Source organism: Salarias fasciatus, chromosome 22, assembly GCF_902148845.1.
Source record: "Salarias fasciatus chromosome 22, fSalaFa1.1, whole genome shotgun sequence".
Lineage (NCBI taxonomy): Eukaryota > Metazoa > Chordata > Actinopteri > Blenniiformes > Blenniidae > Salarias > Salarias fasciatus.
The window spans coordinates 11,330,976-11,355,963 of NC_043765.1; the positions used below are offsets into that span (position 1 = coordinate 11,330,976).

General features: G+C 43.9%; 2 protein-coding genes and 1 pseudogene across 5 annotated transcripts in view; 2 read left to right on the plus strand and 1 right to left on the minus strand.

The window, feature by feature from the left end:
• The first annotated feature begins 1,395 nt into the window (after nt 1–1,395).
• On the plus strand, nt 1,396–2,431 carry LOC115409107 (SOSS complex subunit C pseudogene; annotated as a pseudogene).
• Nucleotides 2,432–3,318: 887 nt separating this feature from the next.
• yars1 (tyrosyl-tRNA synthetase 1) lies at nt 3,319–8,244 on the plus strand. Its single transcript, XM_030120106.1, has 14 exons — nt 3,319–3,417; nt 3,938–4,010; nt 4,088–4,234; nt 4,312–4,487; nt 4,586–4,715; nt 4,837–4,917; nt 5,143–5,235; nt 5,325–5,460; nt 5,553–5,638; nt 5,760–5,895; nt 6,851–6,957; nt 7,040–7,233; nt 7,343–7,484; nt 7,572–8,244. Exons 2-14 carry the CDS (start codon nt 3,954–3,956, stop codon nt 7,680–7,682), a joined length of 1,596 nt encoding a protein of 531 aa, XP_029975966.1. The 5' UTR covers nt 3,319–3,417; nt 3,938–3,953; the 3' UTR covers nt 7,683–8,244.
• A 542-nt stretch (nt 8,245–8,786) lies between these two features.
• The window catches only part of nhsl3 (NHS like 3), a 35,609-nt gene continuing 19,407 nt past the window's right edge, over nt 8,787–24,988 (minus strand). For 2 of the 4 annotated variants that reach the window (XM_030120102.1, XM_030120104.1), the window contains 8 exons: nt 15,609–15,767; nt 15,387–15,430; nt 15,157–15,295; nt 14,015–14,122; nt 13,742–13,908; nt 13,445–13,642; nt 9,928–13,339; nt 8,787–9,412 (listed from right to left, as the gene is read on the minus strand). In XM_030120102.1, coding sequence (XP_029975962.1) covers nt 9,372–9,412; nt 9,928–13,339; nt 13,445–13,642; nt 13,742–13,908; nt 14,015–14,122; nt 15,157–15,295; nt 15,387–15,430; nt 15,609–15,767 — 4,268 coding nt within the window. In that variant the 3' untranslated portion in view covers nt 8,787–9,371. Of the gene's footprint in view, nt 9,413–9,927; nt 13,340–13,444; nt 13,643–13,741; nt 13,909–14,014; nt 14,123–15,156; nt 15,296–15,386; nt 15,431–15,608; nt 15,768–17,554; nt 17,878–24,988 lie in introns of those variants that run through there. The other 2 variants (XM_030120105.1, XM_030120103.1) reach the window with 2 other exon arrangements.

The window sequence follows — 24,988 nt, forward strand, 5'->3', positions numbered from 1 at the left end:
ATTAATAACCTCCAACCTTATTTATGACACAAGCTCGTTCCAAAGAAGCAAACAATCACTCATAACCGGAGTTTAATGAGAAAACCTTGAGCTTTCCCACATTATCAGTGTCCAATCGAAGTCCGGTTTCAGGTTTACAGCGCCCCCTACTGAATGTACAGAAAGCCTGATAATCTAAACCAGGGTGCACCATGGTGGCGTTTCAAGGCCACGGTGAGATGAAAATGTATCACGTCTAAAACAGTTTATTTTTGTGTATTTATTTTAATGGCTATATTTTCAAATATTCTGACCAAATGAAAAGTTCCCTTTTCAACCTGACAGGATTGAAAAGTTTTGCCACATTGAGCTGCTGCCATCTAGTGTTGGCATTAAGGCGTTGAGGATTTCAATTTTTGGAAATTACAAACAAGGTTGCGTTGCACCTAAAAACTCCTAGCTATTACGTACTTTCCAGTTAAACTTTTTCATGTTTATTAAAGCAATTTTGTATTTTTTTTCCAGAGGTGGGGTGTCACAATAACTCACACATAAAATATGTTCTGAGATTTAAGGATAATTTTCAATTTAATTCAGATAAAACAGTCAAATTTGATTCCACCAAATCTATCGTCACATTTCTGGGGGAATTAAAACAACTAATAATAATAGTTAATTATAATTATAATTGTGTAGTTATTAATTTTAGAATAAATTATGTTCCATTAGAAAATCCGAGCAAATGTTTTTGTTTAATGGAAATGTCAGTAAGAATTCTCTTCTAATAATATTTTTAAAAATCATCCTGGACAAATGAAAGTGTTTTTTAAGTCGGAGTAATACAGGTTCGAATCCCACTGCAGACTTGAACTATGACCGCTCAATAAAAATCAACTTTCTGGATAATATCTTTGGTCACATGTGCTACTCCTTTTCTAGCATTGTGTTCATCGTACTAGTTTGCTTTTTCAAGTCTAAAATGAAGCTTTCGTTCATTCATTCATTCATTCATTCATTCATTCATTCATTTATTCATTCATTCATTCATACAGTAGTTAAAGCGATGAATTTTTTAGCTGTAGCGTGAAGAGGAAGTTCCGCTCCGATGTTTTGGATTAAATGGTTTTCGTGTTAACTGGTGACATACGTCCTTTAAACTATGAGCAGCAGAAAACCCAACAGAAATCTGTAGCTGGCAAATGTTGTTTAACCACATTTAAAATAAATCCCTGAGGTATCATAACTTTGTGAGTTTTATGTTTGAGCAAACATTTTTATCCATAGAAAAACAGCAAAAACGAGGGCGCGAAAGGAACGGGGTCAACAGTTACCAGGGTAGCCATTTAGTCGGAAACACCGGTTACTCGTGAACATCCGGGAGCTCTTACGCGCGCGCAGTGCACTGTGTTGTGTCTGCGGGACTCGGTGGTGTTGAAGTATCCGTCGACCGTCCCGCCGTCAACAAGCCGAGCAGCACCGTACCTGGACCGGCTCCACGGACTTTTTTAAGCGGCCATTAAGGCTACCATGGCTACCAACCCGCCGCCGGGGCCGGGCTCTCAGAACAAGACCCGAGTGGCCATCCTGGCAGAGCTGGACAAGGAGAAGCGGCGGCTGCTGCAGAGCCAGTCCCTGGGCAGCCCCGGGGCCAGCATCGCCCTGGCGGCCCGGTCCGGCCTGAAGGAGGCCCGGGACAGCGCGGAGCAGCAGCACATCGCGGCCCAGCAGAAGGCCGCGCTGCAGCACGCGCACGGACACTCCTCCGGGTTCTTCATCACTCAGGACTCCTCGTTCGGAAACCTCATCCTCCCCGTGCTGCCGCGGCTGGAGCCCGAGCTTTGACTTTATACTCTTTACTGTAGGTCATAAACACCAGCAGGCTGTATTTCTACTACTTAGCATGCAGACTTTTCCTTGTTTTTCATTTAATTTTTTATTTTTTTATTTTAACAGTGCATAGACTTTATTCTTCAAAAATATCTTAAAACAACACAAAACACTTGGTCATTTTTTATTTAAGACGACGTAACAGGCATGAATATGCAAAAAAAAAAAAAGTTCTATACTGGTTCTCTGCAGGAGAGCGGTATATATGTATGTATACATGTATGTTTCTTATCAGGACCTTTTGTGTGACTTCAGTGATGTTTTAAATCTTCACTCCCTCTTGGAATCTTGAAAGATTTTCATGGATCTGTCAATAAATGCACCCTGTTTGTTGGGTTTGTGTCTCTTGACGTATGGCTCAGTTGGGATGTGTACCTGGGTTTGATGTAAATTTCTGCTGGAGGTAGCTGAACCTGCTTCACCCATACAGGAAGGTTCTCACCGCTTCATGATCACTTCATCGCTTGATAACCTCAAATGCATGTTTTAGGACTTTGGCAGGAAACCAAACACGTTCTTTATATAAATCTTTCTTTTGAAATGAAGGAAATGTGAAAAAACTACAATCCATTTTTTTGCCCATCATAAGATCAACATTAAAAGTTACAAAAATTATGTTTTTTTGATTTTAAAAATTGTAGCCTCTTGTAAAAAATAATTGGATCTTATTTAATATTCTGTTATAAGTTTTTGATCACTGTGAGAAAAATATATTTAAGCATGAGATATTTGTTGTGTTTGTACAGTAATTATGAGATATGTGGACATTTATCCTGTTTGGGTTCAAATATGAAATTAAATATTTGCATTTAAAAAATATAGACACCATGTTCCTGTATTGTAGTTTTATTTTGATGCAGTAGGTGAGCTGTGAGCTGACTTGTTCACTTCAAGAATAAGAGTTAAAATATTTTAAATCAAATCTCATACAAATCCCAAGGTGATAAGGGGCAAGTTTGTGTGTGCTGATAGTCTCCTTGTACTCTGATTTTATCACACATATGATATTATGTGTGAACGTGTGTCTCCCTGACCTGAATGGACATATGTAGGCATGTTGCATCAGCAACTTTAGTCTACCACAAAATTGATAAAACTGGAATAGATGAAGGATTGATAGTAATTGGAATCTTCTCATAGTATTGGTCTTATTCAAAATGTAATAAAAAAATACCATAATGTCATGGTTAGAATACAGTTCTTGAAGAGGTTGCCCTGTAGCTGCTCATAAATGTTTAATAATACAATAATAGTAAAAATAAACAGTTCCAGGTTCAGTTTCAGGTTAGTAACTTAAATGAATTACACAATGAATGTTAATGCGACTAAATAATGACTATTGCTGATGACATATTGCTGAATATTACATTGAAAAGATATGTCCATTCTGATATATGACGTAAATCGAGCTGCTCTGAGCTCGATTGCTCTCGCCTGTGAATCGATAGCAGAGCCAGGCTTCCGCTGATGCAACACTCGGACACTGACAGCTCCTCGGCGGCTCCTCTCTGTCCACGACCCCCTCGGTGAGACCCCCGCACAGGCTCTGAGGTGAGTGAGCAGCTCCTCCCGAGTGGCTCCGGGTGAGAAGATGAGAGAGACGGAGCTTCTTGTTGGTTTGTGGCTCGTTTGAAAGTGGAACGGGATGCTAAGCGTGGTTAGCTGCACATGGCTGTGGCTAATGGGCTGCAGTGGACCGGGCTGCTCCAACAAGGCGGAGATAATCTCATTTTAGAGCTCCGACGGCTATATAGTCTCTTCTTATAATGGGATGAATAGCAGTGAAATGTCTTCTTTTGTCTGATTGTAAAGATTTTATTCATACACGTCATTCCTCTCAGGATTCTGGGATCTCCTGACTGTAAAGCTGTGATTTCATTCATTAACATTGAAAATCATTTCAACTTTTTGTCGGGGAATGATTTCGGCGAGTTAGTAAAAGCAATTATCTATCTATCGATGTCTGAAAAGGGGGAGGAAGAAGTAAATTTCTACTTAATTGATAAATTCCTAGATACTCGAGAAGAATCTGTATTTTTTTTTTCTTAGCTAGAAACTGTTGTCTCCACAGCTCAGGACTCGACGCCATGGCAGATCAACTGAGTCCGGATGAGAAGTACCAGCTCATCACCAGGAACCTCCAGGTGGGCCATGCAGACTTTCGCCCATAGTGGGTGAACCTCTCTTTCACATCAGTCACGAGTGTCTGGTTGCCTTGCAGGAGGTCCTGGGTGAGGAGAAGCTGAAGCAGGTTCTTCAGGAGAGGGAGCTCAAGGTTTACTGGGGTACGGCGACCACCGGCAAACCCCACGTGGCTTACTTTGTCCCCATGTCCAAGATAGCAGACTTCCTGAAGGCTGGCTGTGAGGTGAGTATTCTGCCCGTTTAAATCCACTCTTTATTTTCCAGCTGCTCGTTTATGTTCTGCTTTTCTCCTTTCATCAGGTCACGATCCTGTTCGCAGATCTGCACGCCTACCTAGATAACATGAAGGCTCCCTGGGAGCTGCTGGAGCTCAGGGTGAAGTACTATGAGCAGGTCATCAAGGCCATGCTGGAGAGCATCGGTGTGCCTCTGGAAAAGCTCAAGTTTGTCAAAGGAACCGACTACCAGCTGAGCAGGTCAGTTTTACAGACATGCACTGAAATAGATTTTCCAAAAACCGCTTTGTAGCAGAACCCCAACATTAAACTGCTCGTGTTTTTGTCGTATTTGTCAGAGAATACACGCTGGATGTGTACCGTCTGTCATCCATGGTGACTGAGCACGATGCCAAGAAAGCTGGAGCTGAGGTGGTCAAACAGGTGGAGCATCCTCTGCTGAGTGGTCTGCTCTACCCGGGACTGCAGGTAGGAGCTGATCTCTGTCTCAGAAGCATCGCACTGCTGTCAAGTACTGCTGTACTAATAATTTTCCATTATAACTTGAAAAGTTCGAGGTCGCCTCAGTGAATATCACCTGTGTTGTTAGGCTCTGGATGAGGAGTACCTGAAGGTGGACGCTCAGTTTGGAGGCGTCGACCAGCGAAAGATTTTCACTCTGGCTGAGAAGGTAACAGCATCTTTCCGCTGAGACAGGATTCGTTGCACCACAAATTTCCTGGAGACCTGAGAGAGATGTCTCACAGTGTCTGTTCTGATGGATTTAGTCCACTTTTTTGTAAATGAGTCTGAACTGTATCAAGCTACTGTTGATATAATGTGAACAAAGGCCTTTTCCTGACTTATCTATCAATAAATTCATGTTTGACTGTAGTTTTTTCGGTCTTGTTTTCAGTACCTGCCCTCTCTTGGCTATGCAAAGCGAGCCCATCTGATGAACCCCATGGTACCAGGACTGACCGGGGCCAAGATGAGCTCTTCAGAAGAGGTGAGGTTTCAGGACGGGTGTTTACCAAGTGAGGATGTGTGACTGAATCTTTCGTGTCTTAACTTTAATTCACATCTGTGGGGACTTAGGAGTCAAAGATAGACCTCCTGGACTCCAAGGAGGATGTGAAGAAGAAGCTGAAGAAGGCTTTCTGTGAGCCGGGCAACATTCAGAACAATGGAGTGCTCTCTTTTGTCAAATATGTTGTTCTCCCTCTGCGGCAAGGTACAGAACGATCCCTCACATCTCTTCTGTTGCTTGAGCTTTTCCCTCTTGTACAGAGAATTGTAAATACTGAACTTCATATTGTGTTTTAGAATTCTGCATCAAAAGAGATGCCAAGTGGGGCGGAGACAAAGTTTACACCGTGTTTGAAGAAGTTGAGAAGGACTTTGCAGCAGAGGTAAAGTCTGTTTTTTTTAATGAATCATGAAAAATAATTCTCTAAATGGATACACAGCCACAGTGTTTAGCTGTCTCTTTGACCTCTGGTCTGACTGGTGATAAATCTCCCGATTTTCCAGATGATCCATCCCGGGGATCTGAAGGCCTCAGTGGAAGTTGCACTGAATGAGCTACTGGAGCCAGTCAGAAAGAAGTTCGAGTCTCCTGAGCTGCGCAAGCTCACCAACTCTGCCTACCCCAGTGCCTCAAAGACGAGTCAGTGTCCGCCTGCAGAACTACAGAACAGTGCACTTTATTTTCCCAAATGCAAATGTAGAAAGAAATCAAATTACTGCTTTTTGTTCCTAACAGTTTAGCTCAGTAACTTTTTCAGAGGCACATGAGAAAGAAAAAACCCGCATAAACTGTTATATGAAATATTTCATACAGCATTTTTGTCTTTACCATCCTAGAAATCAGATATACGAGTGCTTTTCAGGTGGTTGACACCCATGTTTTCTCATAGGTTCTTTATCTGCTGATCGACGTGTGCTAACCTGTGTTTGCGTGTTCGTGTGAACCTTCAACGACTTAAATAATTTCTGTTGCTCTCTAGGAAATGTAATCTGCTGAAACTAACTCAATTCCAAATCTGCACTTAAAACCTATTTAACATGATTTCTTTGCAAATATTTCAAGTTAAAAGGCATGTTCTTTCTCCAGCACTATTTCCACCTTTTTTCTATGACCAGTCATCATTTTCTCCTTTAATGATTAACTCTTCACTCTTTAAACACACACACACACTGACTGTGATGAGTGTGTGTGTGTGCGCACATGTGCCGATCTCAGCTGATTAATTGGCAACAAGACTGAGTTAACTAAAACATGGTTGAAATGACAGTTGGTAAAATAGTAAGAAAAAAATCTAAAATTGAAATAATTTATTTCTGAAAATCAATCAAGTAAACATTCATTTAAATGGAAAGAAGAGTGACATTGGAAATAAAATACTGATAGAACAACACGGACAATGTTAATGCACAAAACTGACAAATGAATCAAAGCTTGGTTATGGAGTTTTGTCAAGAACCTTGATGGATATTGAGACAAGGGATTTTTTTTTTCCAAGTCTGCTCTGTGAATCTTCCACTAGAGGGCAGAATCAGTTTGAAGTGTGACTGAGCTGTGTGATTAGAATTGACCTTGTGTTTTGGGTGTGTGTTTTCAGAAGCGGGAGGAAAAGGTGCCGGCGGCGGTGGTGGTGGTGCTGGTGATGATGAACTTGCCCCCTCCAGACTGGACATCAGGGTGGGGAAGATTGTCAGTGTGGAGAAGGTAAATAATGCAGCACGCCTGTCGGTGTGATTCATTTAAAAGCCGTGGTTTTCAGATTTAAATGTTCTCGTTGAACTGGCAGCATCCGGACGCAGACTCGCTGTACCTGGAGAAGATCGACGTCGGGGAGCCGGAGCCGAGGACGGTGGTCAGCGGGCTGGTGGCCTACGTTTCACAGGAGGAGCTGCAAGACCGAACGGTGCTGGTGCTGTGCAACCTGAAACCGCAAAAGATGCGAGGGATCGAGTCTCAAGCCATGCTGTTGTGTGCCTCAATGTGAGTGAGATTGCAGTTTTGCACACAGAAAAACAGCTCATCAGTCACCCCCCCTATTTTCTTTCTTTTTTTTTTTCCTTCACTTCTGATTTGTCTGGTTTTCTTCCAGTGAAGGAGAGCCCAGGAGGGTGGAGCCACTGGACCCTCCAGAGGGTTCTTCACCAGGGGAACGCGTGTTCGTGGAGGGATATGAGACCGGCAAGCCTGACGATAAACTAAACCCAAAGAAGAAGGTGTGGGAGAAACTGCAGGTACGTTTCATTCTTCTTTTACGTTGTCTTGTTAAATCCCAGCACTTTGATGAATAAATTCTCATGAGCAAACCGTGACGTTTTCAGGTGGACCTGAAGATATCAGACGAGTGTGTGGCTCAGTGGAAAGACAAGCAGCTGATGACCAAACTGGGACAGATCACGTGTAAGACTCTAAAAGGAGGCAACATCAGTTAAACATACACACACACACACACACACACACACACGGCTTCATATTGCATCGACCGCTGAAGCTGCTCCTTCCGGCCACTTCAAGAATACTCTCATTAACACATCGTCACGGCAGCAGTGTCACCCTCGTCAACACGTATCCCGGAGAGCGACGGGACTCAGATGAAGCTCGTCACTGTGCTTTTACAAAAATACTAAAAAAGGAAAAAGATGTAATTCCTAAAATTTTAGGTTATGTGAATGTGCACATGCAATGTTCTGCTCAGTGGAAGTATTCTATCATTAGTTCATTCCAGGAAGTAGATACTAAAGAGGATCTCAGGTTTCTAGAAATGGGTGAAGTGTTTCAATACTGTTTCTGGTTCAATTCTCATCTTAAATGTCAAGACTGTGGCTGACCTGTTACCCTTGCTAATGGGAATGGTTATATGGGCTTCAGATGTATATTAAATAATAATGCCTTGTACTTAAAGACAGTTGTAAAGTGTACATCCATCCTGTCACCGACTGTCTTAAATTATACATCATCTCTCATCTGAAATAAAAACTGGTTGAATTCTGTGGTCTCCAGGAATGTCAGATTCTTGTGTCGAAGGGCGGGAACTTCATCGAAGTTGAAAGAAAAAGCATGAAAACAGTTTAATACACTTAGATTTTATTTATAGAAGTAATAACTGTACATAATGCTTTATAATCACCAAAATGAAGATTTTCGACCCGTCACAAGGAGTCTGAATAATTCACTCAATGATTTTGCTGGGGAAAAAGTGTTTTTGTGCAAATAGTGACAAGCTGGATTTCCCTCCTTAAAGGCTTGGACCAGAGTTTTAGATAGAGTCTCAGAAAAGCAAGCGGTCGCGCACCAAGACCGCTCCAGTGTATCAGTCATCCAGGGCCGGCTGTCTTTTATTTGTAGCCCTGAAGGAGGTTTTCAGATGAAATAAGATTCCTAAATATTTCATATTTTGGTAGGAAAAAGGTGACTGACAGTGCTATTAGTGGAAAGAACCACACATAAATAAATACGATACTGAACTGCGGAACTGTTTTCCCTAAAGGTTTCTTGGTATTGGCTGGTCTGACTTTTACTACAACCAAAAGCATATTTTTTTCCCTCAAACGCTGTATGACAGTGCCGCTATCTGCATCAGTTTTTCTCAAATTCTGCTTCACACGGCAAAAAGCACAGCTGAAACTAAGTGTTGCGATGTTTTCATCATTCAGATGTCTAAGCGAGTAGTTCATATCCATCCTGTCTTGCTAATCTTCCATTCTATAAATTTGTCATCTGTGAAAATTCCCATGTGAGAATTCTCCATTAGTATATTACAACGAAACAAAAAAACAAAAAATCAGACAGAAAACTTCTGTACAGAAATGCTTGTGAAGTCTTTGCTCTAAGCTGCTCTGGGACAAGCCAAAGATTCTCAGTTGACCAATCACCCTGAGGGGCCTTAATAGGAGATAAACTATTCCTTAGAAAAATACTCCACCATAAAGCTATTTTAAGAAACTGGGAGTCACCCTTTTGTTTTTTTTGCATAAATATGAAGGAAGGCCATTACAGGCTAAGGCTTTTGGATGAGACTTAACAGAAAGCAACACTCGGATAGTTGAGCTGAATGTCTCTCAGTAATGCGATTCAGTCAGTCTTTGCTTGTTCCTCAGGAGGGCGTCTGGATCTCGGCTTGTTCAGAACAGTGTCTCAATTGTGTCCGCTGTCACTCGCGTAGCTGCAGGGAGAGAAAAGACGAGAGGAGGCGGTCAGACCTTATGCCATCACTATAATACAGTTACAGGACCACACGTAATGATTATCCTGTCCCTGTGTAACTGAATTAACTCAGACATGATCATGAGGTTCAGGTTAAGGCTGATTGAGGCACATGCTTGCACATTTGTTCGAAAAAAAAAAAAAAAAAGCTGAAGGCAAGTCGGTAGTATTTGCATTGTGCTGGTGCAGAAAGCAAGCTGTGTGTGTGAGTGTGTGCAGTTTGTGTTTGCTGGTCTGGAAAACACAAAACCTGTTCATTACCACAACATTGAAACTGCTTTGCTGTGCAAACCCAAGGTAATGCAATAATTTGCATTTTGCTTTGTCATGACGGTAGAATGGTCCGCAAGTTATCGATTCATGCTACGTAGTACTGAATCAGCAGCACAGCAGCAGTATGCGGAAACACACTGATGTGTTGTTAAAAGTGCACAAAGACAATGATTAAACAAATAAAAATGTTGCTGCCCTTACTTGTTTCGGGAAGTGTTATTCCACTCTTGCGTTGCACTCCTCCGTTGGCGCCATTCCCTTTGATGCTGAGCTCCACCCTTGAACTTGGGGAATGATTGTGTGAGGGACTGACGCTTCCAGGGGCCGGCTTCTTTGCAACTGGTGGAGGGACTTTATCACACTTCACTCCACCGTTTGAGAAAGTGGCAGCCTTCGATTGGTCAGACACCAGCAGGAGCTCCGACACCAAGTTCTGCTTCAAAGCTGCTTGGGCTTCAGGGGTGGAGGCAGCCGCCGACTCCACAACAACTTTCTTTGTGCTTCTGGAGAAGATGAAGCTTGCAGCAGAGGCTGGAGATTTGTGCATGTCGCACGCCTCGGGTGATTTCAGAGACAAAGCTCCTGGGTCTGCAATGCAGCTATACATTGGTGATCTCACCCCCAGCCTCGAGGAAAGGCTGTCTCTCGAAGACATGGCAGCTGTTTTCAAGCGTATGGCTTCCTGCAGGCGCATCGATGGTGTGCTCATTATCACAGAGGAGGTTTTCACATGCTGAGGAGGAGATTTTAGTGACAGAGACTTGCGAATGGGCTTTTGAGGAATGCTCTGAGATCCTTGTACTGAGGCGACACAGCTCTCCTCAACTGGCGGGCTCTCGTCTGTGGGTTTGGTGTCCTGAGTGGGAGCTTTTACCTGATCATCGGTCATGTTGACTGATCTGAGACGAACCATCTGGAGCAGGGACGGCGTGACAAGAGGTATATTAGCATCCTCCTTAGGAATGAGCGCGCTTTTGTGCCGTGAAAGGAGCTCTTTGTTTCTCGTGTCTCTATGTGGTACACTGGGTTGCCTTCTGAAATTCACCCCATGGGTCAAAGTCTCTGCTGGTAGAGCGGGGGCAAGTGGCACGGTTGTTGGTGCTGGAGGTTGAACATTGTTGGGAATGGAAGGGGGACACTGGTCCTCAATTTTCAGAGAACTTTGAGTCAAAAAATTGGTTGGAGGACCTGCAGCTATGATTGATACAGGGCTCTCTGCTCTTGTAAGAGTTGGTATCGGAGGAGATTCCAATAATGCAGGTGAGACACTCTCTGCAGCAAGTGAAACATTCTGCTCTATTGCAGAGGAAACGTCTTCTTCTCCGGCATTAGTGTCTGAAAGCTGCTCAACGAGTGGCTCATCGTCAGGGGAAGCCGCTTCTAAACTAGTTGCGTGCACGTCTGAATGTTCCAAGGTACTACCGTTAAGGGTATCCACCTGTGTCATGCTATTGTCCATCACCTCTGGCCCAATGTCTGCTAGAAAAGGTGGAGGAGGTGGTGGAAAGTCCACTTCATCGGCTCCATCAAATGCAGGGTCCCCTTCCAAAGGAGGGGGTGGAGGTGGCCAGCAAGACTCCACAGCATGCATCTCCTCCTGTACCCTCTGCAGTTCATTCAGTGGCACAGAAACTGATGATGGTGTCTTCCTTGATGGAGGAGGTGTAGGATGATAGGCAGGAGGAGGTGTTGGTGGTGGTGAGGCTTTTGTAAGCTTAGGGGCTTCTATTGCAAGTGTTTGCACTGATGGGGCTTCACTTTTCTCTGTCTCATCCTCACTTTTGTCAGTCATAACTGTGAGATTGTTCTGTGAAGATGTATGGTCCTCCACAGTTAACTCAATTTCTGGCGTGGCACTTCCATTTGTGTTCTTCTGCTGAGTCTTTGACGACTGTTCTGTCACCCGGGTTTCCTCTCTGTGCAGTGCCATATTGGGCTTCTTCATGACAGGAGGTGGCTCTTTCTTTGGAGTTGTCACTTGAATCTCTAATTCATTCACAACAGAACTACAAGCCTTTTCTTGACTCAGAACAACTACATCTGCTTCATCTTTGTTCTCAGTTAAAGGATTCTCTTGTCTGGTACTTTCCTCGCCCTCCCGCTCACTATGTACAATGTCAGGATGCTTTGTTTGTCTTTCTTCTAATAGAGATTTTTCTGCTTCTGTCTGGCTTTCGCCTGAAACTTGCGTTTCTTTTCTGGGTTCTTCCTCGTTCCCAATCTGTTCATTTGTGTCATCATGTTGCTGTGCTGGTTTCTGGACAACTTTGTTTATACTAGTGTGCGAACCACAAAGGAGCTCAAAGGTGTGTCTGTTGTGAGCCCATGTCTCTGGTGGAGGAGGACATGGCGCTTTGACTTTGGGAGGAGGTGGAATATTCAACAATTCTTTGATTTCCTTTGTGAAAGATGAAGGATCGTTTTCCAAAGACGGCTCTTTTGTTGCAGCATTAGGTAAGGATGTATGTGGAGGCAGACTGGAGCTACACAGTGAAATGTCTGTATTGGCAAGCTCAGATGTGCCAGATGATAAAGACGTCAGGGAGGACGAAGGAGAAGCTGCTGAAGATGAGGCTCGAGACACTGATCTCTCTGGTTTGACTGGTGTTTTCTTCTGCTTTTCTGGGGAAGTTGGGGAGATCTCTTTTGGGGAATGAGTTGGAGTGCCACTCTGACTAGAGTATCCACTGGAAGGTGACATTGTCCGTTCAAATTTCCCCCCCTCTGAGAGAGTTTTCCGAGGGGAGGAATTTCCATATTCTGACGATTGCTCTGTTGCTTTTCCAGCTTCAGTGGAAGTATCCTGTGTGAGATTTAAAGGCGTGGAGGAAAAATCTGGAGAACCTGAGGAGGTTGTTATATTTGGAATTATTTCCTGATCGGTGTTGGATAACTTTTTAATTTCTTCAGGTACATTTTCTGTGCCAGTTATCACTTCCACAGTTTGGTGGTCATTGAGATCTGCGTTATACACTTGAACTGTGGGGTGTCCTCTAATCTTGTTCCCATGCAGAGAGTTTGTCCTTCTCGGTGGTGCCGGAGGCTGTTTGGTCTTCATAATGGAAAGGCTGCGATTGCAGCTGCGCTTTGGATGCTCCCTATCGGCTACTGAGTCTGATACACCCAGTTCTGTGACAGTATTTTCACTTTTCCCATTAGGACTGCTAATTACACTCACTGAGCTACCGAGACTGACAAGGTCCTGGTCCCCATGAGTCTGCTCTGTCTTGCCTTCATGCATACTAAGACCCGCTCGTTGTGAGTTACCACTGCGTGTACTGGCCTTCGATGACACAGGAGAGGAATTTGACTTTACTGTCCTTGAAGATTCGCTCCAGTTTGAACCCGAAACTGATGCTGGAATTTGCGAGGACTCATTTTGGGAACCGTCATCATCTGATCTTCTGGACAACAAAGGACTGACTGATGAGTCCCCAGATGTCAGACTGCTTTTGCTTACGGTGCGAACACTGCCGCCATGATTGATGCTGCTACTGTGAGTTCGACTGCTGCTGCGGTCAATTTCAATGACTTCAACTGAGGCTGGCAAAATCGCATTTGGGATGATGGTAGACAAGTAGGTGGCTTGAGGGGAAATGGACATCACTGGGCCCTTGGAAGAAAATAGAAAAGTTGAATATTTTACATTCAAATGGACAAACTCAAAATTCAGGAACCCGATTTAAATGTTGCAGGAATGCTCTTCACTTGTTCTTACCTGAGCCTCCTGAAGGAAGCTGAACATCGAAGGAGTAAATGAGGAGGAAGTTGTCATGCCTGGGACTGCAAGGGACTTGGGTCTCAGGTTGGAGGTAGGGCAGAGATAGGTACCAAACCCCTGGTGGTTCAGGGACTGCTCATCTTGATACATCATTTGAAGATGCTTCCTCACCAGCTGATCATCACTGAATGTCTGCTGAAGGAAGGAGAATGGTTGTTGAGTGAAAATACCACGTCTTTATTCTGTAAAGTAGTTTCAAGGAAATCACTTTATTCTTGCTGGGTAGTCCTTTACCTCGAGCTCTGAAAGATGCACTCTTGCTCCCTCTTTTTTTGCCGCTGGAGTCCCTCCATCGACAGTGGGAATGATAACAACCCCTGGCTGACCGTCACATATTTGTCTGTCTTTACTGGAGAGCTGTGTTGAGACGAGTGGCTGAAAGGTGGAGTTTCGGTGCAGAGCTGTAAAGAAAGATCAAACCACTCTCAGCAGTCAGCATCGTGTTTCTATGAAAGATTCACCATCCATGATTTTCACTTTCAGGAAGTAGTAATCCTGTGGACATACCAAGCTCTTTTTGGACTTGGTTGGGAATACCCATAATGGTGGTCCTTCTGCTCCTCTTCTTGCTCTTGTCTAACCTTTTCACTGGATTTAGAGGCTTGAATGTAGAACCTGGCAGACAGTGAAGAAGATGTCTTGACTTGACATGTAAACAGAATTGAAAACAGCCACTGCAGGAAGAATCCTGTCACACATTGGACATACATTTGCTCACTGTGATACTGATCTTGGTAACCTAAGTACGGAGAACAAATGACGGATGTATATTATAAAATATAATGAAGTTTAATCAAGTCAGAGTGCCTGTTACTAAATCATAGATGGTTTGGGGGCAATCGATGTCTGCAACAAATTTAAGCCTTCCTCATGTCCAAAACTGAAATGCTGATTTCACGGTGATGAGGATTAGAAGTCAGTGGTTCACCAAAGCCTTTGAGAATCATGAATATCTGTATAGAATTTAAAAATTATTCATGAGCAGATGTCAAGATATTTCAGTTTGGATCAAAAAGATGAACTTAAACCCTGAGTCATGCAGGGCGAAAAAAAAATTGACAGCAAAGAGACAAACCAGAGAAGGAAGAGGAACGCTCAATGATTCGGCATTTAAATGCAATATGAGGTATACGGAGGCACTGTCCTTTTCAACAGATTTTTAGAAAGGATGAGTTATGATCCAACACAAATCACACTGACTGCATGCACACACACGCACACACACATTTACACACAGTCTGATGTGCTTTGCCTTCTAGCTGTAATACAGACTGGCAGCCGCGGCACGTCTTCAGCTGCTTAAAACTTTTGACTATAACAGTGTGTGTATGTGTGTGTGTGTGTGTGTGTGTGTGTGTGTGTGTGTCAAGTCAAGTTCCTTTTCCTTTGATTTCTGCAAAACGGCAGGGGCACCAAGTAGCAGAGGAATGAGTTGCATGCTAAAATAAGTAGCTACATGGCTCTGAATGACATGCCAGAAAACACCACAGTCAGAACAAAGGAACAAAACTCAAACTGCTTTCACTGCCTCTATGATTAGCTCATATTTCTTCGCGATGAATGTGATAAGGATGCTTCCTGTCCAGGCTCCACCAGACAAACACACACATACACACATTAGCAGCTACACATATACCGATGCCCGTTACCTTGGCGGGTGAGCACAGGCCTCGTCGACACGGTGGAGGTCACTGTGTTGTCAGTGTTTCCGGTGGTGGATCCTGAGTCCGGAGAGCCTCCTCCGTCCTTGGAGCTGATACCCTGCTCCGGGCGGAGGGTGTCTGTGGACTGCGAAGGAAAAATATACACAATAGAGTTTAGGATTCCTCAGTGCAGGAAGTGGTGGAAAAATGATCTGCAGAGCTTGAATGACACTTACAGCAATGCTTTCATCATCGGGGAAGTTCACTCCGTTCTTGTTTTCTATACAAATCAGATTCAGTAGTTTAGAACATGGAATCCACCTTCAAATGTGTAATCAGTTTCAGCTTGCTGACTCTATGTTTTACACCAACACATAGTATACTGATATGTGAGTAGATTTTGATTTTGCATTTTTTTTTTTTACATATATGCAGCAAAGACTCTGAACGTGTCTTACCTTCTTGTTGCTGTATCTTGAGTCCCTCCTGAGCCTCGATGTGCAGGTTCTCCAGGTACTGTGGCCTGCTGCCCTCAATGAAAACATTCTCCTGGTAGTGCTGCGAGGTCGTGTAGTGGACCGTTAGCCTCTTGTGGTCTTCATTCCCCTTTGGGCCAGCTGCTCATATGGAGAAATCACACAGGACAGAAGGACAGATGGTTCAGGAATTGCTGCTATGTGCGTACTGGAACTTACCAGTCATTACAGTCATTCAGCAGCTTTAAAAATGGCTGGACATAGCAGGCTTGATTGATTTTTGCCAAGAAAGATCAAATTATTATGAACTCTGCTGTCATTCACGGCATCTCCAACCCAAATACGTAGCTTGGTGATGTCTTTGTACTGGCTTCTCCACATCCTCTCAGGACAAATGTCAACACACACTCAACAGGTGTCTGCTGGCCAAAACTTTTATCAGCTTTACTGTGAATCCTTTGCACATCCACCTGGCCAGAGTACATACTTATCAGTGAACCTTTGACACAGCACACTCATCAAATCTCCTCAGCTAAGCATGGTGGGCAGAAGTCCCAGTCTGGTCTAGGCTTTCTGCTGTAAACCATTGGCCTGGCTAATCTCTTGCAAGTATCTCGCTTCTTTGCTTCTTCGTCAGGGAGAAGGGGGCGGGGGTGTAGGGATGCAACCAGACCACCTGCTGTGGGACCTCCTGTGTGAGAAATGGGCAAAGCTCACCTCCAAAGTGGATTTTGTTTATGTCTGATAGCATAACAACACAGCAGAGAACAAATAAGATTTAAATATGAATGCATTTTACATGCAACTAACCCCAACCTCTTCACTGCATTGAGAAAGTTAATGACACCACTTTATGCTCATATTGAACAGACCATGCTGAGATTTGTAAATTTAAAATGACAAAAGCAAGGATTGATATATATTTGCTTTTTCTTGATGGGTTAACCTCAACTGAGGTTTGTCTTTGTAATCTATTGCTTTGAGTGTGGGGTGCAGCTCTGGAAGTGGAAATTGTCTTGATTTGAATCAGGTTTTACTGTTGTATAAACATGTCATTTTGTGGCGTGACCAATCAAGAGAAATTGAGTTCTGTGGTTTTAGTTGCCTTGTTACCATGACATTTCATGTGGGCATGATTGTCAATCAGCAAGGACTATTACAGAGCTACAAGACATCCACAAAGCACAACGAAAGCATGTATTGAGTCTCTCATGCTTGCAGCATGGCCTTTGGGAGAGCAGGCATGAATAGTGCCTGAAAGCTTTGGCCAGCGAGCGTTCACATGAGGTGTCTCCTTCCCCTCATTTGTCACTTTAAACACAGATTCTTAACAAATCCATACACCTCCACCCTGTCCTTCCATCCTTCTATACTCACATCCAGGTGCATCACCCCCCAAAACAAACTGTCCTCCACCATGTGTGAATTCATGTGGCATCAACCCCCCAATCCAGGACATAATTTGAGACATCTAATAACTTACAACGCTCGCATGAGGTGTAGTAACCACCAGCAGTGGTTAATTGGCAAAGTACCCCTCCCTGAGACTCTGCCAGACCCCTGAGCAAGGTTCAGGCATTCTGGCTGATTAAGACGATCGCCATATGAGCCAGTAAATCTCTTTATCTCATTAGAAAAGACCCCTGAAAACTGTGGTCAAAGATAATACATCAGTGCTTTGTGTGTGTGTGTGTGTGTGTGTGTGTGTGTGTGTGTGTGTGTGTGTGTGAGTGTGAGTGTTTGGGATACTGTCTGATTCTGATGTAAATAGGAGCAAAATTATCACCATTTTTTTTTTTTTTTTACGGAAACAAAATCATTGTAAAAGGTAAGTTAAGTTGCAATTACATTAATCTAAACAAAATAAGCAGCCAGGAACCCTGAAATCAAAGTATTTATTGTATTCCTCTGCCTGAAGCAGCACTCACCCTTCTTCTTGAAGACTGACAGCAGCGAATGGAGGCTCTTCCTCAGGTAGACTACCATGCCTACACCAGTGCCATAGCAGATCCAAAATCAAAACAGCAGAGAAGCAAAGCAGGATTCAAGAAGTCCTCTTTCTGTCAGGCTTGAGAAAAATCTGGTTCACAACAAAGAGTCTAAAATTCTCTTAAATAGAAAATAGGACTGAAAGGCTTTGGTGACCGGAGATGCTCCTTGTGACTGCCTGAGTGAGTTGGGAAGGACAAGTGCACAATAAGATCTGCTCCCAGCCAAAGCAGCCTGTCCCAGCTGCCTTATCCCTGAGTCTGATACTCTCCTCCCTCCCCCTCTGCTCTCTCTCTCTCTGTCTCTCTCTCTGTCTCTCTCTCTCTCTCTCCCTCCTTCTCTCTTCAAATGATGAACCCCCCCACCAGCAAAACAGCTGTCAAAGTTTGGCTTTGGGGAGGCAGCCGCCCCCACTTCACACAATGTAGGCCGACACGTGTGAGGATATGCACACACACTCATGCCGAACTCCCCCTCCACACACACACACCCTCCTCATACTGATTAGCTTGAATACATTTCACTCACAAGAAATGACTGAATTACACCCTCCCCCCCACAAAAAAAAAAGGTGAGGATTATGAAACAAGTGGGCAACATAGTTTCAGATGAATGTTTTCCTTATATTTTCTTATATATGAACATATATATGTTTGTAATTTTGGAACTACCATTAATTTGAAGACACCAACTTATTTGAAGGAAGATTCTGTCTTTTAAGAAATAAATATAAACAGCAAAAATGGATAAGAATGAAATGTCGCAATCATTGTCTTGAAAAAACAGTATTTTTTGCTCTAATAATTGTGTATTATAGCAGAAATACCCAACCTGTAGCACTACTAAAATTCTTTTGTATATTAATAGTTTTAATTTTTCCATTTTGACTTTGATGGACTACCAAACTATCTTGTAATGACTGATGTATTTTAGGGTTATCACGTTCTCTTTGTCATTGTCTCTCCCCTAATGGAGGCCTTTAGCATTGCGCATCTGTCTGAAGCTGTATCTCATTATCAAAGGGCTACAGGGGCTGCATTTGACAGTAGAGGTTGTGTCCTCACAGGGAAAAGCCTAACAACCCCTTTCATGTACTTTCCGCTCCTCCTCCATATCAGTGCTTCACTTTCTCCAGTCTCCTCTTTCCTCCTCCTCTGTCTCTGCCAATCTCTCCCTTCCTCACATCTTCCTCTGTCTCGTGCCTTTTCTGTCCTCCTCTCAGCCTCACAGCTAACAAAAATCTACTCCGAGCTAAAAATAGCTGACATGGCCACAGTTCATCATCTGCAGTGGATGAGTTTCTGTCCCCCTGCTAATGTTTCCTGACAAATGGCAGAGGGTACGAAATACAACACGACTTTTGGGGGGAGAAAAGGCTGATTCTAGCCAAACAACCCGCCTGCTCTGCGGCCCAGGATTGTTTTTCCCGGGGAAGAAGCTGCCCTTCGATCTCTGTGCCCTGTGCGTGACACAGCAGGGGGGCTGCAGCTGGTCCGGACCAGCTGGAGGGTTTAATACAATTACCTTCAACCATTCAACCACCATCCCTCCTCACACTATACCTACACAGGACTCCTGGCACTAGAAAATAGAGATGAGAAAGCTTCTGTGCTCAGCAGGTGAAGAAATCTCCACCCTCGGTGTCCCGGGGTCAGACCGACCAGCTTAGGGTTCTGGCCCGAGCTCAGCCTGATGGTTTGCTGGGGGCTGGAATAAGATGAGGGATACAGGAGAGCAGCTTTGAGCATGGGAACCATGCCAGGGGATTAACTGTGCCAGTGGCTTAACCTGTCCATCTCTTTACCTTACACTGCCGCGCTCGTGACATTTGTTCGTCAGATGTCACCGTCGTTCATCCAACTCATCTGCCGTTCTTGTCTTTGCTTCATCTCCTTTCTTTGACATCTCTCAGCCAGCCAGTTCATACTCATTAAGCCTTCATCTGTTTTAATTTCCACTAAACAGTTGACCAACATGGGGCACGCGGGAGCTTGTGTGAATGAGAAAAGAGCTTTGTTCTGCGGTGGCATGGCCCTTTAAGTAACAAACACTCCCTTTCTTCTTCCCGCTGTCGCCCTCACAGCAGACCTTTCCTATGTGTGCCAGTTTCGGGGGTCCCTGGCCCAGCCTACGTAACCCCCTGTTGTCGACCAAGACCCCTCATATCAATATTCATTAGGAGGCCTAAAGAGACGCCATCTGGTCCTGGGGGAGAGGGCAGAGGGGATTCACATGCCTTTGATTCAACACACACAACCCACCATTCCACTGCACACACCATTGTAGCACCCTTCATCACAAAGGAGGAACGCAACATATGCTAACTTCAAGCTAATGCAGATTCTGAAAAGTCCCAAAGTTTAATCATCCAGGCAAGAAGGAAAGGCCAGCCAAGAATATCCACCTCTGGAGTGTTGAAGACGGGCGTGTTTTTACCCGGTTCTCCAAAGATAAGAACATAAATCAACAGTTCCAGATCGCCAGGCTTGTTAGCAGGTCGAATAGCCTGCGAACGAACAATCAGGGTTCAGACGGCCAACAAAACCAGCTTGTTAAAATGTCAGAGGCCAAAAAAAACATACGCTTCATGACTTAGAGTCGCATTTAGAATGACCATAATGATCCAGCAAGCTGTTCTCCTGTACTGATTTGTATCATGAATTCAAGTAATTCACAACCGTAATCAGCAGAGAATCTAGGCGTGCAGTGGTGTGTATCAGAGACTAATTCATTTAAACATGGAAACTCTGAACTCTGTCTGGTTTACAAAGGGCTCCTCTGAAGATATTTTTTTTCTTCTATATGTGTTGGTCAGGACGTGCTTTGCTACACACACACACACACACACACACACACACACACACACACACACACACACACACACACACACACACACACACACACACACGCTGCATCATTCTTTATACACGCCCGTGTGTCTCTCTAGATGCTGGTCGGATCAACAGCAGTGCCGCGGGCTCTAAACTCTGCGTGCGATCACCCTCACCTTCAGTCCATTGATCCTTATCTCTTGTCCTGGCCTTAACCTTAACCCTCCCACATCATATCGCCACCAATCAGAGGCAGACGCTCTCCTTTGAGCTAATCCAATCTACCATGTGCCACATAGCTCCTTCCTCCACTAGAGAGTGCCATACCAGCATGTCTGATTCAGTTTGGACTGCAAACATGAGACTGCAAAAAAAAAAAAGAAAGAAAGAGAAAGAAAGAAAACAGCAGGTCATCTGAAGAGTCTGTTTACTGGAACACACACATGCACACATACAGACACACAGACACACACCGTCAGATGGTATTGATGACGTGAAAGCAGCTAAACGTAATATATGACTCCCACTGGACTGACCGAGCCCACACCCTGACATAAACACATGCTTATTGGAATACTTTGACCACATGGCGTGTATTAGATCATCTGATGTCCTCAGCTCACCCGATCACCGTCCTCTGCACATGGAAGGAAGGAGGCAAAGGGAACAGAGCAGAGACAGAGAATAGCTCTACTTCAACATCAGTGTCAGGTGAGGAGACGAGCCGCTGGACCGTGACGGGCTCCGGGGTCTCCACTTCACGCCCAGCTGGGCCTCGAGACTGTCGCCGTTTAGGGGTCTTATAGGATGTGAGAGTACATGCTGCTGGGATCGGAGGGGCGCCAGGGAGCACGCAGTGAAGCAAACAAACGAAAACAAAACAAAGCATAAAACTGGTTGAACTAAAAATACCGAGAAATAGGATCTGTCCTTTTTTGCCATTAACACGTGTGAAAGGTTCACAAGACATGAAGACAGCAAATGCATTTTCAAGACAGGAGCTTAGGACTTATCCCTGGATAGCTCATCCGTGTTTCCAGAAGATTTGGTGTCTTAATTCTTTCATTTACCACCGTAAAAATAATAATTAAAAAAAAAAGAAAAAAAGAAAGATATTAGGCACCCTGAGGATCCCCAAAACTCCTCTGGCCACCACACAGCGAAAAGTCAGGCTAAACACAAGGAGGATTCCTGACATACTGTTATTGTTGCAGACAGATTCAACAAGACAACAGCAGCAATGGCGGCCTGACTCCCAGTCCACATTCTCCTGTTTGGTTGGGAGTTTTATTGGTCGTCTGTTCATATGAATGTCCGTGTGCCCGCCATGAATGTCTACAGCATATTGTTCTCTGTGCAGGTGTGTGTGAGTTTCATTAATGGCACAGCCTGTGATGTGGGATGCTAACTACACCATTTTCAGTGTCCGTCATGTGAATGGACATCGTTTTCAAAATGTTGCCATCTAAACGTGAAACTTTCCTGAAACTGATGTGTTTTCAATTGAAACATTGGTGTGTAAACGGGCGTAAGTAAAGGGCTTCATCCCATTTTCATCAATATTTATTATTGTCAGCCCTCCTGACTCCACCAGATCAACAATGCTTCTGATCGTAAAGAATTTAGTTAAGACGTATGATTGGGACAATTTTACAGAAGGAGAACACAGACTATTGGTGTTCAGTCACTGAGATGCACTCACAGACAGCCGTCTCGGACCAGGGGGGTCTGCAGTGACTCTCTGTCCCTCCGGACAGAGCTAATGAAACTGCCAGAGTGCAGGAACAGAGGGTTAAAATGTGACCAGCAATAAACCTCCCATCACGCGAACACACACACACACGCACACACATGCACACACGCACGGGTGTCATTATTCAGATGGTTGCTGCCCTCCTGATTTGTATTCAGTGGCCGCCGTGGTGAACTTGAGTTATGAGCTCCCTTTCCACTGAGGAGCGCAGCATCAACCACAGAGAGCGGCGAACCGCGGCACTCCAAGTACAAATATCAAGGAAAAATATTTCATGTATCTTTGCGAAGATAATCTGGAATCATCCGTTCAGGTGGGGCCCCTCCGAGCGAAACATGAATTGCGGGATCGGGTTCATTCATCACTGGGTTTATCTGGCGAGAGCTGACAGCCACAGATGGGTGCGTTATTAAAACATAAGCCACAAACTGGAGGACGCGAGGAGTCAAACGACAGGTAGGAAAAACAAAGAGAAAGAGAGGAACCGATCTGAGGCATAAAATAGGCTGAGGAAACTGGTGGAGGGTTACTGGGTAACGGAGAGGACATAAATCACCTCGCAGAGCAACTGTCACTACCCATGAAGCACCTGCATTTCTGATTTCCTCTGGGTGGGACGCAGACGGAGGGCGACGACGAGGCTACTGGAGGGGAGGAGAGCGGGACGAGTACAGATGAAGAAAACGAGTCCCTGTGGTATTATTAAAAGCGCATGTTCAAAAAGCTCGGTTATGTATCACATTTCTCTAAAAGTTGCCGTCCAAAACCAGAAGAGCAGTCATTTTTCAGCCTCTTGTTTAAAATATTCACAGTTGGTTTTGTAGCAAACAGAAATATCTTCTATTAGGTTCACACAGTGGGGAAATTTGGACTGCAGATAAAAGAGTATATACCAGTTCTCTTGCATTTCAAAAGCAGTATGTTTTGTCTATTTTGTGTTGTCAAACTGTCTCTTCAGTCACACTCCATGATAAAAATGTTTAGCGAATAGTTATCATTCAGGAAGGAGATGTCTTTTTGAAGTCAATGAAAAAAACATTTAAAGCATCTGAGCAACGTACATCAGGAGGAGTAATGATTGATAAGATCTTTTCTCCCGCGTTTTCTTTTCAGAAGAAATCACAGGAAATACAATGAGCAGATGTATCTTCAATAAAACACACTGCTTTGAAACCGAATGCTTTCAGGACCAGTGATACCATGAATAGAACGGCTATTAAACTTTTCTTACACGCTGTTCTGTGTAAGAAAAGAAATTGTGACACAGAAATCTTCCTTTAGATTCTGAGATGTGAGCCTCACACTATATATACAACATTATAAAGCTACATTTTGAACATGAATGAGAATCAGCCAATTGGAAACATTAAAGACAGATTTGTAGATGTTTTAGGCTGAATATCACCAGTAGAATCAAATCTGTATACAGTTTGCATGTTTTTCCTGTGCTTGTTGTTTTTAATGAGTATTTTAGTTTCCTCTCATAGTCCAACGACATGTTTGAGGTTATTAATGGCATAGAAGATGGATGGAAGGATGGATGGAGGCTATTTTTGTGTAGTCTGTATATTTTTCTTTGGGTTTTCTCCAGAAACTCTGGTTTCCTCACACTGTTCAAACATATTTAAGGTTAACTGGCGACAATGTGAGTAAATCACTTCTTTTTCTTTAATTTAATTGACTAATTGAATTTTTTTACAGATCCCACCTGTTTGCATTCCTGCTACCTTTTGGACAGCAGAATGGGTGATAGATGAAGGAAACAGAATTTCTTTGTGGTTTCTAAACAATGGAACTGACAATCATGTTTTCTTGCGGAAAAAAAAACTGTATCTTACCTTATGTGTCATTTTTCACAGCAGATAAACTCTTGTATTTGTTTTTCATGCTGCCGGAAGCTGTGGACCTGAGCTGAGGTGACTGATTGCACCTCATAAACACAGCGCTAAACTTAGCAGCTCCAGCTCCAGCTGTGCTTGAAAATAGTCACTGTCACTCTTTTTGTTGTTGCTGTTGTTGTTGTTGTAATTATTCCTGATGAAGGGATTGTGGGTCTTTTTCCTCAAGGGGCATCGACTGTTTATGCAGCTTGTTGTTCCAACTTGAAAAGCTTTGTGTGAGCTAAAACCGAGAGATGGATCGGGACGCCTCGCCGTTCAGCGCGTTCATCCCCGGGCTCAAAACACCATAATAAATCTATTTGTTTCTGATGGCTGCGTGGGAGTGAGCACAGGAGTCCCCTGGCTGACCCTGGAGGAAGGCTATGGAGCGATGCAAAGGCCTCCAGACAAACAGCAGCCTGAGGGAAGACAGACCAGTGTCACACATACTGCAGATTATTATGTGGAGGGAGACACAGAGGCAGATACCAGCTGAGTCAAGGGGCCAGTGAGCGTTCCCAAAGGGCCACATGACAAAGTAGGACTTCTGTAGACGAACAAACCCTGTTTCACCCTCACTGTGAGGATATGTCATATTAGAAAGCAACTTGTACATCTCGTTTAGTAATAGCTAGGAGGAAAAAACCAGAATGAGGAGTTGAGGTCATACACTGAATGGAAAATAGTCCCAGTTGCTAACACCTGTAGTGGCTGGTGCTGCTCTAGTTTCAGGCTCCTTGACTTCCTCTCCTCGTATCTGATCAATCTTCACTGCCTTGATGACTTTCACCTGTGTCTCAGTGTGTGATTGTCGACACCTGGTGACAGCAGGTTTTATATGTCTTCACTGTGTTCTGGTCGTGGTTCCATGTTTGGCCTTCCCAGCTTCACTGATTGTACCGCGGTGTT